Raw genomic sequence first — 12,589 nt, forward strand, 5'->3', positions numbered from 1 at the left:
GTTCAGTATGATCTCCATTTACTTGACCTACATTTTAGTGTGCAGAATTTTCTCTTCTGGACTTAAACCAGTCTCAGATTACCATAAATGAAAATTAACCGGCACTTTTAAGCTCCAACACATTTTCTTTTTCTTGTAAAACTTTATAATCACAGTGAAAAACTTTAAATGACTTTACTGCTCTTATACTCAGGTGCTGGTCATAAAATTGAAATATCATGAAAGTTGATTTATTTCAGTAATCCCAGTCAAAAAGTGAAACTTGTATATTAGATTCATTCATCGCACAGACTGATTCTTTAATGTTGATGATCATAACTGACAACTAATGAAAGTCCCACATTCAGAATCTCAGAAAATAAAAAAATTAATTAAGACCAATGCAAAAAAGCTTTTTTAGAAATGTTGCCTAACTGAAAAGTATGAGCGTGTAGCTCTTAGTCGGGGCCTTTGGCCTGGATTACTGCAGCAATTCAATGTGGCATGGAGTCAGTCGATCAGCATGTGGCACTGCTCAGGTGTTATGAGAGCCCATGTTGCTCTTGATAGTGGCCTTCAGCTCTTCTGAATTTTTGGGCCTGGTGTATTGCATCTGTTGGCCGATCAAGAACTCGGATACCCTGGTCCTTAAACCAGGCACTGGTAGCTTTGGCGTTGTATGCAGGTGCCAAGTCTTGTAGGAAAATGAAATCTGCATCTCCATCAAGTTGGTCAGCAGCAGGAAGCATAAAGTGCTTCCTGGTAGTTGGCTGCGTTGACCTTGGCCCTCAGAAAACACAATGGACCAACACCAGCAGATGACATGGCACCCCAAACCATCACGGACTGTGGAAACTTTACACCGGACCTCATGTGCCTGTCCTCTCTTCCTCCAGACTCTGGGGCCTTGATTTCCAAAGGAAATGCAAAATTTACTTTCATTAGATATCATCACTTTGCAGTCCTTTTGTCTTTAGCCCAGGTGAGATTCTTCTGATGCTGTTTCTTGTTGAAGAGTGGCTTGACAAAAGGAGTGCGGCAGCTGAAACCATGTCTTGCACCCGTCTGTGCGTGGAGGTTCTTGAAGCACTGACTCTAGCTGCAGTCCACTCTTTGTGAATCTCCTCAACAATGTTGAATGAGTTTTGTTTCACAATCCTCTCCAGGGTGCAGTTATCTCCACTGCTTGTACACTTTTCTCTACCACATCTGGTCCTTCCCTTCATCTCTCCATTAATGTGCTTGGACACAGAGCTCTTTGAACAGCCATTCTCTTTAGCAATGACCTTTTGTGTCTTGCCCTCCTTGTGTAAGGTGTCAGTGGCCATCTTTTGGACAACTGTCAACTCAGCAGTCTTCCCCATGATTGTGTAGTGTAACTAGACTGAGAGACCATTTAAAGGCCTTTGTAGGTGTTTTATCTGGTTAACTAGCTGATTAGAGTGTGGCACTGGGGATGTTCAATATTGATCCTTTTCACAACATTCTAATATTCTGAGATTCAGAAATTGGGATTTTCATCAGTTGTCAGTTATAATCATCAAAATTAAAGCAATAAACATTTGAAATCAGTCTGTGTAATGAGTGGATCTAATTTACAGGTTTTACTTTTTGAATGGAATTACTGAAAGAAATCAGCTTTGTCATGTTATTCTAATTTCATGACCGGCATCTGTATATTACAAAAAGGACAATAAAATGTTAGCTGTGCCTAAAATAAATCAGAGTTCTAGACACGTTGGTAATTTACAGGGACTGAGCTAACAGAAAATAACAGGAACTTTGTTATTTAATTAAGAGTCTTAAGTGGAAACTTTAAAACAAGCTCCTGTAGTAATTACTGGTCATTAATTTCATTTGATCTAAGACATTTCCATCTTAGCATATCTACTCATATGAACTACTGTTGGTGATATTTAGGGAACTCATGCTTCTGTTCAGAAGTCAACAGATAAAGTTGTGTTGAGTTTGTCTTCTTGTTGCAGTAAATAATCGTTGGTCTTGTTGAATGATTAACTTTAGGATCGTAACAACACCAGCACAGGTTTTTCTTCATTTCATTTTCAGTTGGAAAGCAGAAAAAACTGCACGTGAAATTGTTTCTGTGTGCAGGGTGTGGGACAGCCGTACGTGGCAGGTGAGCAACACCTTCCCGGCTAAGCAGTACATCCAGACCTACTGCGACGTCTCTCCTAATGGGAACTACTTGGTGTCCAGCAGCAACGGCTTTGGAGGCCAGGGTTGTGAAGCCACGGTGAGACCATGGGAGGTGTGTGGGTGGGTGAAGGATGGTGGAGTTGATTATTAGAAGCCATCCATGTGTGATGTGATGTTTGAGAGGGTGACCTTGACACTTTTTCCACATTCTGTGTTCTAACTGGTGTTGGGTCCGTTTGTTGTCAGCTGTGGGACTTGCGTCAGCCCGGCTGTAAAGTCGTAGAGTACAGAGGTCACCTCCAGACCACCGCCTGCTGCGTGTTCCTCCCCGTGTCTCCTGGTAGCCCAGCACAGGTAGCAACCTCTTCCCACGACAGCTCTGTGAGGATCTGGGATCAGAATACAGCAGGTAACACCACCAACTCATGCGGCTAAAACCCATAAAGAGACGCACTCCGAGAGCTTGTCAGATTTTTAAATTGTCTCCTGCCGTCATCGTTTCAGCCTGTCTTGGAACGCTGTCCCTAGACGGTGCTGGTCCACTTGTTTCTCTGGCTCCCAGTGATCCTCCCAACCTACTGTGTGCCAGCTTCAACTGTGGACTCCACCAAATCCAGGTGGAGCAGAGCTCCCATCAGGCTCAAGGTTCAGGTGCTAGCCCAGGCGGGGCTGGAAATCTGGACATTAGAGTCGTGGCACGTTTCTGATGACAGTCTCATTAGTCATCATCACACTGGCGAAATGACATATCCACATTTGACCCATCCCCGTGGGGAGCGGTGAGCTGCAGCCGCGGCTGTGCTCGGGAACTATTTGGTAATTTATCCCCCAATCCAACCCCTCAAAGCTGAGTTTCAAGTCTTTGGTATGACCCAACTGGATGTGAGCCCCGATCTCCCAGTCCCAGGGTGGACACTACCACTAGGCCACTAGTGCTGCTGACAAGACTGAAACTGAATCTCTGGACTTTTTTTACGCAATTTTTTATAGTTTTTTTGGTTGTTGGCATTTTTTGCTTTGTCAAACTAGTGAACCAAGAAAAGCGCCAGACTCTCACGAAGGGATTGCTGTTTGGAAAATTAAACTTTTGTCCAGCTTGAGACACCAGTGGATGACCTCAGGAGACACATTGTAGCCAAAAGATTTACATCTTTAAAGTCTGTGGCATGACCCGACTGGGACTTGAAACCTGATCTCCCAGTCCCAGGGTGGATACTCTACCACTAGGCCACTGGGAAGGTTATTCTGACCACAAAAGCCTCAGATTCACTTTATATTTATAATTTTTTGCATATTTTTAATCATAATTTAATTTACCTTATGGATTTTTAGCACCAAAGTATTTTTAATTAAGCCAGATTGTTGCTGAAGGTCAGAGTTTCAGGAAATTATGCATTTCTTCAGGAATACAGAAGTATTTTTATATTATTTTGTAGCTAATGTGTGTTTTAATATTTGTAGGCAGATTATTATAATCTACAGTCACTCTGAAAGTGTCAGGCCTGTTGTTTTAACACAAGTCATTATTTTTAATGCAAATTCAATTTTTTTAAAATCTAGCTGCTGACAGGCCTTTTGCATAGTTAGCACTTGATTTTGATTTTAAAATAACAATGCAAACATCAGAGTACAAACTCACTGCAGCTCCTTTTATTCAAACACACACAGTAACATAGGATTGTTTAAAAATGTGGCCCTAATGCTTTAAACTGCTAAATGTAGCAACAAAACAAGAGAAAATGGAAAGGGCTTTGACAGATTTGTTTGATTTCTGCCAATAAACATTAAGTTTTATAATGTCGGAGGAATCATTTCTTGGTTTTGGTGTTTTCCAGCGTAGATTAATATAACCTTGTTAAATGTTTTCCACCTAGTACGATTTATTTAATTTTAGCTGCTTTGTGATTGTTAAATCCTTTCATTTTCTGGCTTAATAAATAACTCGCATCCATCATAGAAACAAAAATAAAAACAAAACACCAAGAGCACAAAGCATTTGAACTTGATTCATCACTGCCCCCTAGTGTCAGAAATGTTAACGCTCAGAAACAAGAAAACCTTCCATGCTTTAGCAAAACCTTGTTTGGATATAAATCTATTAGCAAATGAAGGACATTCAGGTGTACAGTGGTATTTATTAAAATCCAGACTTCATTTTTCACTTGGAGGAAAAAAAAGGAGCAATTTTCCCAGAAGCAACACTTGATCAAGACACTCAAACACAACACAGACAACAGCAGGCAGAACAGTTTTCCACAGCAGTCAAGTACGTAAACATAAGAAGTATCATTTCAACTGTAGAAATGGAAAAACAAAGTTTTCTACAAAACAACTAAAATGTACAATTGTCTTAAAAGCAACACATGATCCCATTAATGGCGCTATTAAAAAAAATCAAAACCAAAAATGGCTCATTAGAACAAGAACCAGGTAGGAAACAGTAAATCAAAACCTACAAGTCATTTATTATACAGAGAATAAATATCTGACCGGATCCAACAATCAGCTCCTCTAAGTGGTTTATAAAGACATCTGATGGCAGCATGGAGCCTCAGAGCCTTTTGAGTTTTTAAAAAAAGAACTGAACTTGTAGACTTTTGACTTGTTTTTAGCATCCGAGATCCACGAGTGCACAAACATCCGTCCACATCCTGAACCAGCAGCAGTAGCGCAACGTGTTTAAACAATATACTGCAAAGATCTTCCACTCCTTCCACTAAACAGGTATTAGTCACCAAATCGCCTGATAATACACACATGCTGCCTTTACAAGGATCAAAGCTACAGACGGATCTGATGGGTCACATGACACCACTTCAGCTGTGCCCGTTAGAAAACAAGGAGCAATTCTACTTAACAAGAAAGTGTTTCAAAGTGATAATCAGTACTAGGGAAGAGGATTAGGGCCACTGAAAAGATAGAATTCTGACTCTAAAATTCAGAAATCTGAGACTAAATTCTGAAACATAAAAACATATAAATAATAAAAAAAAGATTTCTGAGAATAAATTCAGAAATCTGAGGGAAAAAAAATTTCAGAAATCTAAAATTTAATTCAGAATTCTAAAAAAAAATACATCTGAGAATAAATTCAGAATTCTCTTTTCTTTTCAGTGGCCCTAATCCTCTTCCGTACTGTACAAATAAAGAGCGCAGGAAAAAGAAACACAGTAGGATGATTCGAAATAGGATCAAGTTTTGGTAAAAACATTTAAAAAGGAAATGTACAAGGTAGCTGAGAAAATGATGAATATGGAATATAGGTGTGCAACGGTTTATTTTACGAGTTCTCTAAAAACAATAAACAAACCAGATGTTTTGGCAATACAAGAATCAATGTTAAAACTCATTTCAGGATCAAGATAAAAAGGCATAAGTCAAATAAAAAATGAATTTAAACGATGATAAAATACGCACGACAGCTTTCTTCATGAGGAATGTTCACGTTGATGACAGAACTATTTTTTTTTTTCAAAAACACTGACCTCATTACGTTAAAAAACATTTTTTATTCAGTCTTTCTCTACACACACACTTGGACGACTTCGGTCTTAGAAAACACAGCAATAAAACTACAAAAAGGCCAATTCAATAAGAACGAATCTGAAGAGACAAAAAAACAGCTAAAACTACAAAAAAAAAAAAGAAAGAAAGAAAAGCTGCAACATTTTATAAAAACAATTAGGCTGGTTCTGTTAAATACCGACAAGAGATGATTGCATGAATTTATGAATGTTTCCATTGCAGGCCTACCCTCTGTTAATGTGCCCGGTTAAATAAAACGCGTTTTATGAGCGATTTAACAGATCCGTCGTAAACATTTAAATAAAATAATCTTACAGTAACGGAATGATGAATAAAGAGACAAGTAAGGCATGAATCAAAGTTTGCAACTGCATCACAACAACAACAACAACAACAAAAAAACAACCACAAAGCAAAACGCACGTCTGAAACGTGGAAGGACTAGGACACGATCCGTGTTGTTGCGAGTCCCTGAGATTTTGCCAGCGGTCGCTTCTGCGTTCAAGTCTGATTGTGACTTTTGAAAACAGCGCTGCTGCTCGAGCCCCACTGACATGAACACTCAAGATAATCACCACCAAGAAGTTTTCATAAGAGGTCACAAGGTCAACAGATTATATGTTCACACATTTCGGATGAAAACCGCACAAACAAGCAGACTTTGAACAACGGTCCGACATTTTAAAAGCTTTACGCAGTAGGTTTAGTAGCGAATCCATTTCAGTGGTGTCAAAAGCAGGACTTTTCTCTAATGTGGACAAAAGGAAGAAAACAAACCAGGCTGATTTAGAACAAACACGAAGGGGCTCTTCGGTTAAAAGGAAACTAACTAGCTGAGCTAATCATTACTTCCAGATAAAATCATTTGGCTCCAAATCATCCCTCAACGCCTCCAAGGATTGGTTTAAAATCTTGTTCACCTCAAATCAGCTGCGATCAAATCTAGTTGTTTCCCAACCTGAATGCCGAGCTGTAAATACCTGGTAGTCGTGTGTAAGAAACAGTACTGTGATAACCCCCCCCCAACAGCGGGCCTACTGCTCGCCGGTGCGCTCCAGACCATCGATGACGCGGCTCAGCCTGATATTGAGCAGCCTGACTTGAGTGTCCAGGTGGTCGATCTTCTCTTCCAGGGAACCGGCCCCACCTCCACGACGCCAGTACGCCCCCACGGGCCCCGTCATGAAGTACACCGCCATGATGAAGCACAGGGGCAGCACTGCACGCTCCGGGTCGCCCTCAAACTTCTGCAGGATGTAGAGGCAGGACAGGGCAAAGAGCGCGACCCTGGCGAGCCAAAAGAAGCGCCCGAAGACGGCGTGCAGCAGGTAAAAGAAACCACCCAGGAACATGGATAGGAACCAGTATGCCACCAGGCCGGCGGCGACGAGGAGCAAGGCCCGCGCCGGGGAATTAGTGAGAGATGTGACGCTAAAGTGGTGGCTCAGATTTGAAGCTAAACAAGAGAAGGAAAAGAAATGACGTTAACGTCTAGCAAAGCGTCCCAAACTTTTATCACAGAAACATGAATATTTATTTAAAGGCTTACAATCAATGCCCATCACATCCAGCAGGTCGGACCAGATTTTCCAGATGGTGTCTATTAAAGAGTCCACTCCATGGACGAACCGCTCTGTTGCTTTAGAGAAAAACTGCAGAAAACAAGGGCAGGACGTTATTATTCAGGTTCATCTTTACGTTAACAGCTGACTTATGTTCCTAATGTTTCTCTCTCCTCTCCAGTGGCCTCATTTATCAACCGTTCTTACACAGATCTGTGTGTTTGTCATGTGTAGGAACTAATTTACGCGTTGTGTGCTATTCATCCTTTTGTACCTGTGTGCGGAAATGTTCCTAAATATAAGAAAACTTCAGTAGGAACAGCATCTACTGTTAGAACAGGGGAACCGCAACATGTCTTCCTCGTCCACAAATGATTTTACCCAATAAAAATATTTCGGTGGAAAAACTGCTGAGTCACATTATTGGTACTAAAACACCCGACGGGAATCTGACATGGTAGAATGGTTGTCGCGTTTTTTGTAATCACAATTTTTTCCTCTTCCCATTTTTATGTTTTTGATCTTTTTAATTAATAAATATTTTTAATTTAATTTTATTATATTATTTTTTTGTCCCTGTGAAGCACCTCGTGATTTAGCTTGAGATGTGCTAGATAAAAGAATGTTTCTATATTATTGAGGATTTGTCAGAGCGTGCTCTCTGGAGTCGAAGAGTTTCCTTGAGCACACTTCTAGAGCTATGCCTTGATTTGGGACTCACTGTGGAGCCACATAAACCACACCAATACGATTCCAGTCCATATTTCTATTTTACAACTATGAGAACCCTCTAGAACCTCCTCTGCTCCATGATCATTCACGTGTTGTCAAGGTAACCAGACTGAACGAAGAGGCTGCACTCCTGTCGGGAACCTCGCCTCTGTCCCGCATGCGTTTATAACCTCTGCAACTTGTTTGGTTCTTTTGCAGAGCCAGTGTCTCAATCTTGCAAGTTCTCTTTTTTCTGGGCAGAACGCAGGGAATCCCCTTTGTGCTGAGGACGTAGCGTGACCAAATATGGTTAATTGGGGGCGTTTCTGTATGTAAAAGACTGAGAACGGACACGATCACCTGACTACGCACAGCTGGGATTTATCATCAGAAGAGAGGGGAGGAAAACGCTAACGAGAGGCCATCCACATGTTTCATAAATCAGGATTTTGACCGTTCGTATGAACATTGTAAATTTTGTTTGTAGGAACAAATTTAGGAATATTTCTATGAACGTTTGATGAATGAGGCCCCTGGACTTTGCTCAATTATTACAAAAACAAACAAATGAAAACAAGAGTAAATCCAAACTTTCTGAATTACATAGTTTTTCTATTCTTCTTTAAAAAACCATGGTTACGGTTTCCTCCCAACATGCAGCATAATAAGTTTGGCGTGCCCTAACCAACATATTTCCTAAACACATAACAATGGATAAAGCTAGGCTTTGCTATTGTGTCTTTGCTGCATTAAGATGCTGCACGTTACACATTTTTGCTAATGTTTAGCATGCAACCTTTTCTTTAACGTCATCATGAATCGTTTTTATTGTTTAGTGGTATTTAATACAAAGAAAGGAAGTTGACTACTTTTAACCACTGAATGTCATTTGAATATTAAAGAAGTGGCCAAACACAGATACACTGGGCTTTTGTTAGAAAACACCGTTAAGAAAAATGTACATTACAGTATTTTTAAAGTTTCTCAGTAACATGAGAGGCTGCCTCGGATTGTTTAATGTCACCCCAAATCAACTTTTTTTTTTTTTGCTGATAAACAATATAAATGAGTGTCTAATCGTGCTGTAGACATGAGTAGTCAATATTTTGGCACTTTAGTGCATCTTAGTTAAAATTTAAATATTCTGCCCAAAACTGTCAGTGTTGTGCCCTCTTCAGGTAAAACTGAGAATTTAAATCTGCCATCGCTATAGGCTAAGAGGTACCCTATGACATTAGCTGGTACATGTCACAATGCTGTTGTGAGCCTGTGTGTGTGTATTTGTTCACGACTCCGCTCTCTCAGTCTGCCGGGCAACGCCTCCTCGTAGCATTTTTTTCAAACAGGAAATGGGAGGGGAGTAATTCTCTGGTAGGAGGTGACTTGTTCTTTAAGTAGTTTAACAAGGTGGTTCCCAAACCTTTTGGCTTCTGGTCTATAAAATGATCCCACAATAGCTATTTAAAGATGCAAATATTGCTTAAAAGCCAAACTAATAACAGCAAATATTGCTTAAAAGCCAAACTAATAACAGCATAATGAAAAAACAAAATACATTTTACACATACTATAATATTTTAATTGCCTGGAAAAGTGATCTCAAGACCCACGCCAAGACCCTGAACCCCAATTTTGGAATCCACAAACTTAGTCACCCATCTTTACTTTTGGCGGGTAAACACAGGAAATATTTACCTAAAAAAGCAGGAAATTGCACAGCTGGATCAACGAGAGAACAGTAATTAACATTTTGCAACAGGACAGAAAAAGTTCAAACAAGCATTTTATAATGAGCTAAATAGGACATGCTCACACAACTAAATACAAATTACACGACTCAAATACACAAAAACGAGGATATTTTACAACATATTGAAATGGATTAAGGCTAATATTTCAAAATGGCATCCGTCAATTGTTGGCCAGGCCCCCCCGCGCGCTTCTTCCTGCTGTGACCCTGAAGCTTCCGGCTAGCTAACGTTGGGACGCAACCTAGGCAGGATTCGGACTTTTTTGTGCCGTTCACGTACCCTGTACAGCCCTCTGATGTTGTCCTCGCCAAAAACGCTGCTCAGAGTCTGATAGATGCCGTTAGCTGCCCGTCGGAAGCTGTTCTGGTTGTTGGTCCTGCTCCTGCCCGCTTCGGCTGTGTACAGCAAAGACGCAGAAAGCACCAAGAAAATCACGAAAAACCTGATTCCTTTCATGATGACAGAAATACCGGGACGTGGAAGTCGGATGGATATCAAGGTGGCGCTATTAAATTTTAAGTAAAACGGCGCTTTCTAGCCCAACCTTGGAGGACGATGTGACAGGAACCAACTACGATGGTGGTGATAACCCGTGCTACGTTCAGGGATGCCTGGGAAACCGAAGTAATATCGTTTTGTCTTGGTTAAACGTGCTTGGACCATCGGCTTGGACAAAAATATCAGTGAATTCCAAATAGTGTTAGAAATTCAAAACACAATTCAGATGATAAAAATATTTTACACTGTAATAAAATGCACATAAAATGGTGAACATGGGTTTAAAATCCAAAATTTGTACTTTAAAAAATACGTTATTTTGGCTCTTCTCATATCTCCTAATGCCTGTGAATCTATCACTTACCTCGTGTGATTTTGAAGCAGGTCAATGATGTCTAAAGGTAGCTGCTGCCCTCTGCTGGCCACACTGTAGTACTGCTTAATTTGTACAAAATGATCATAACACGTCTGTTTTATTTATTTATTTTTTTGCCTGTGGGAGGACGCCGAAGTACTCGGAGAAAATCCACACATGCATGAGAAGAACATGCCAGCTCCATAACCCACAGCTGGGAATTGTACCTGCAACCAGTGGCAGATTTATTGTTATAGAAGATCTGGGGCTTAGCCCAGATAACTGATCTATAGCTATACAATTTCCTGCACATTAAGGTTTATCAAGGGCGTCAGTTTGTTTCCAGAATTGCTGGGGACAATAACCATACACTTGAGTGGGGTTTAAAAATTGCTGGGGACAATATAGGCTAGCACAGGGGTCGGCGGCTCTGGAGCCGCATGCGGCTCTTCCATCCATCTGATGCGGCTCTGTGTTTGTAAAATAATGAATGGATATTTAAATAAAATGCTTTATATTTTACTGCATTAATTTTACATCTGTATGCCAATTCTAAATGTAAAGATTGTCTGCGTAAACCTGAACAGGTCCAACCCGGTCTTACTGTGAGACCGGGTTGACGCGTCACGCTTGTGCGTAATCATAGGCGCTTTATGAGCTGAAGAGGATGTGAGATTCTGGGATTCTCCTCAGACGGCTCCTGGATGTGTCGCCACATTGGAGACGGGAACAAGCACTATTCAGCCAAAGTTTCATAATCAGGGAACATTTTCTAAGTGACAAGTCTCTCTGAGAGACCGGGTTTGGAAAACACTCGCTTCAGTGGGAGGAACCTTCCCACATGCGCTCTGGTTCTCTGGGTGGCTCTGGGGTTAATCAAGTTTAATTGTTTCTCTTTGCAACAATCTTCACAAGAAGGCAAAACAGTTAAACGGCAGGTTACAGATATTTCCATTTGACTGTTTATTTTGACAGATGAACTCAAGGATGTTGCTTGGTTTGAAAGAATTACCCCGACGCACACTGATGCACATGGATGAGCTGACATTTTAATCGTTAACGCACATCGCGGAGGTAAAAGATTCCCATCAGAACATCAGAGCTTTATACTGGACACTGTGTTCAGCGTGGCTCGGAGCGCCCACGGTGGACAGTGAGCTGAAGATCTGGGGTTCGCAGCGCAGCGCAGAACCATGGTGCATGCGATAAGATTTCCTCCCACTGAAACAGTCTGGAAACCCGGTCTCTCTGAGGGATGTGTCACTTGGAAAAATGTTCTTTTTATGAAATTATGAAACTGGCTGAACAGCGCTTGTTCCCTTCTCTAATATGGACACGCATGACGCGTAGAGACATTTGATCACGCACAAAGTTTATGTGGAGCAGAAGCGGTCGGGCCACGCAGGTGAAACGTTCCTAGCCTACATGAAGGGAAACTGTTTAATTGTAACATTAATACGTTACTGGACACACTGGTCTGGTTGGTTAGACCAGTGTTTGAAGTGGAAAACACACACACACACACACACACACACACACACACACACACACACACACACACACACACACACACCAATTAAAATATATGCTGATAGCATGGACTAGAAGACAGGTGATGGTTTACGTATTTAAATGATGATCAGGCTGCTGTAAAATGTAATCTCCATCCACATCCAGACAGAATCATCCTCTATTCTGTCTCTATTTGCTCTGCTCTTGTCTGGGCTGATCAGCTGATGGTGCGCCTAACTAGCGGCTGATGCACATTTTACGCATTTGGAGAGGTGGGCTGGATGCTGTGCGTTTACTGGGAGATGGTCCACTTAACGCACGGGTGTAGACTACATATTAATGACAAATGAATGAAAATTAAATTGTGAGTTTTTACTTCATATTTTATAAATAAAAAGGACGGGGGAACACATTTATGACGTCTTTTTAAACAAAATTTTCTAGCGCGACCTGCCTGCTTCACTTAAGTCACTGCTTATTAAGGTCCGTCCAGAATTACTGTGGAAAACGGGTAATAATGGCTCTTTAATGGGAACAGG

The 12,589-nt window shown here is 41.0% G+C and overlaps 2 protein-coding genes across 3 annotated transcripts in view; one reads left to right on the forward strand and one right to left on the reverse strand.

Annotated features, from left to right (window-relative positions):
• The window catches only part of wdr31 (WD repeat domain 31), a 10,256-nt gene extending 6,323 nt beyond the window's left edge, over positions 1-3,933 (forward strand). For both annotated transcript variants that reach the window (XM_070546568.1, XM_070546570.1), the window contains exons 8-10: positions 2,092-2,233; positions 2,383-2,545; positions 2,641-3,933. In XM_070546568.1, coding sequence (XP_070402669.1) covers positions 2,092-2,233; positions 2,383-2,545; positions 2,641-2,843 — 508 coding nt within the window. In that variant the 3' untranslated portion in view covers positions 2,844-3,933. The remainder of the gene's footprint in view (positions 1-2,091; positions 2,234-2,382; positions 2,546-2,640) is intronic.
• A 318-nt stretch (positions 3,934-4,251) lies between these two features.
• bri3bp (bri3 binding protein) lies at positions 4,252-10,309 on the reverse strand. The gene is made up of 3 exons (XM_070546571.1): positions 9,965-10,309; positions 7,211-7,313; positions 4,252-7,117 (listed from the first exon to the last, which is right to left on the reverse strand). The coding sequence occupies exons 1-3, from the start codon at positions 10,139-10,141 to the stop codon at positions 6,696-6,698; spliced, it is 702 nt and encodes a 233-aa protein (XP_070402672.1). The 5' UTR covers positions 10,142-10,309; the 3' UTR covers positions 4,252-6,695.
• Positions 10,310-12,589: the final 2,280 nt, after the last annotated feature.

The sequence above is a fragment of the Nothobranchius furzeri genome, chromosome 17 (genome assembly GCF_043380555.1).
Source record: "Nothobranchius furzeri strain GRZ-AD chromosome 17, NfurGRZ-RIMD1, whole genome shotgun sequence".
In the NCBI taxonomy this organism is placed as follows: domain Eukaryota; kingdom Metazoa; phylum Chordata; class Actinopteri; order Cyprinodontiformes; family Nothobranchiidae; genus Nothobranchius; species Nothobranchius furzeri.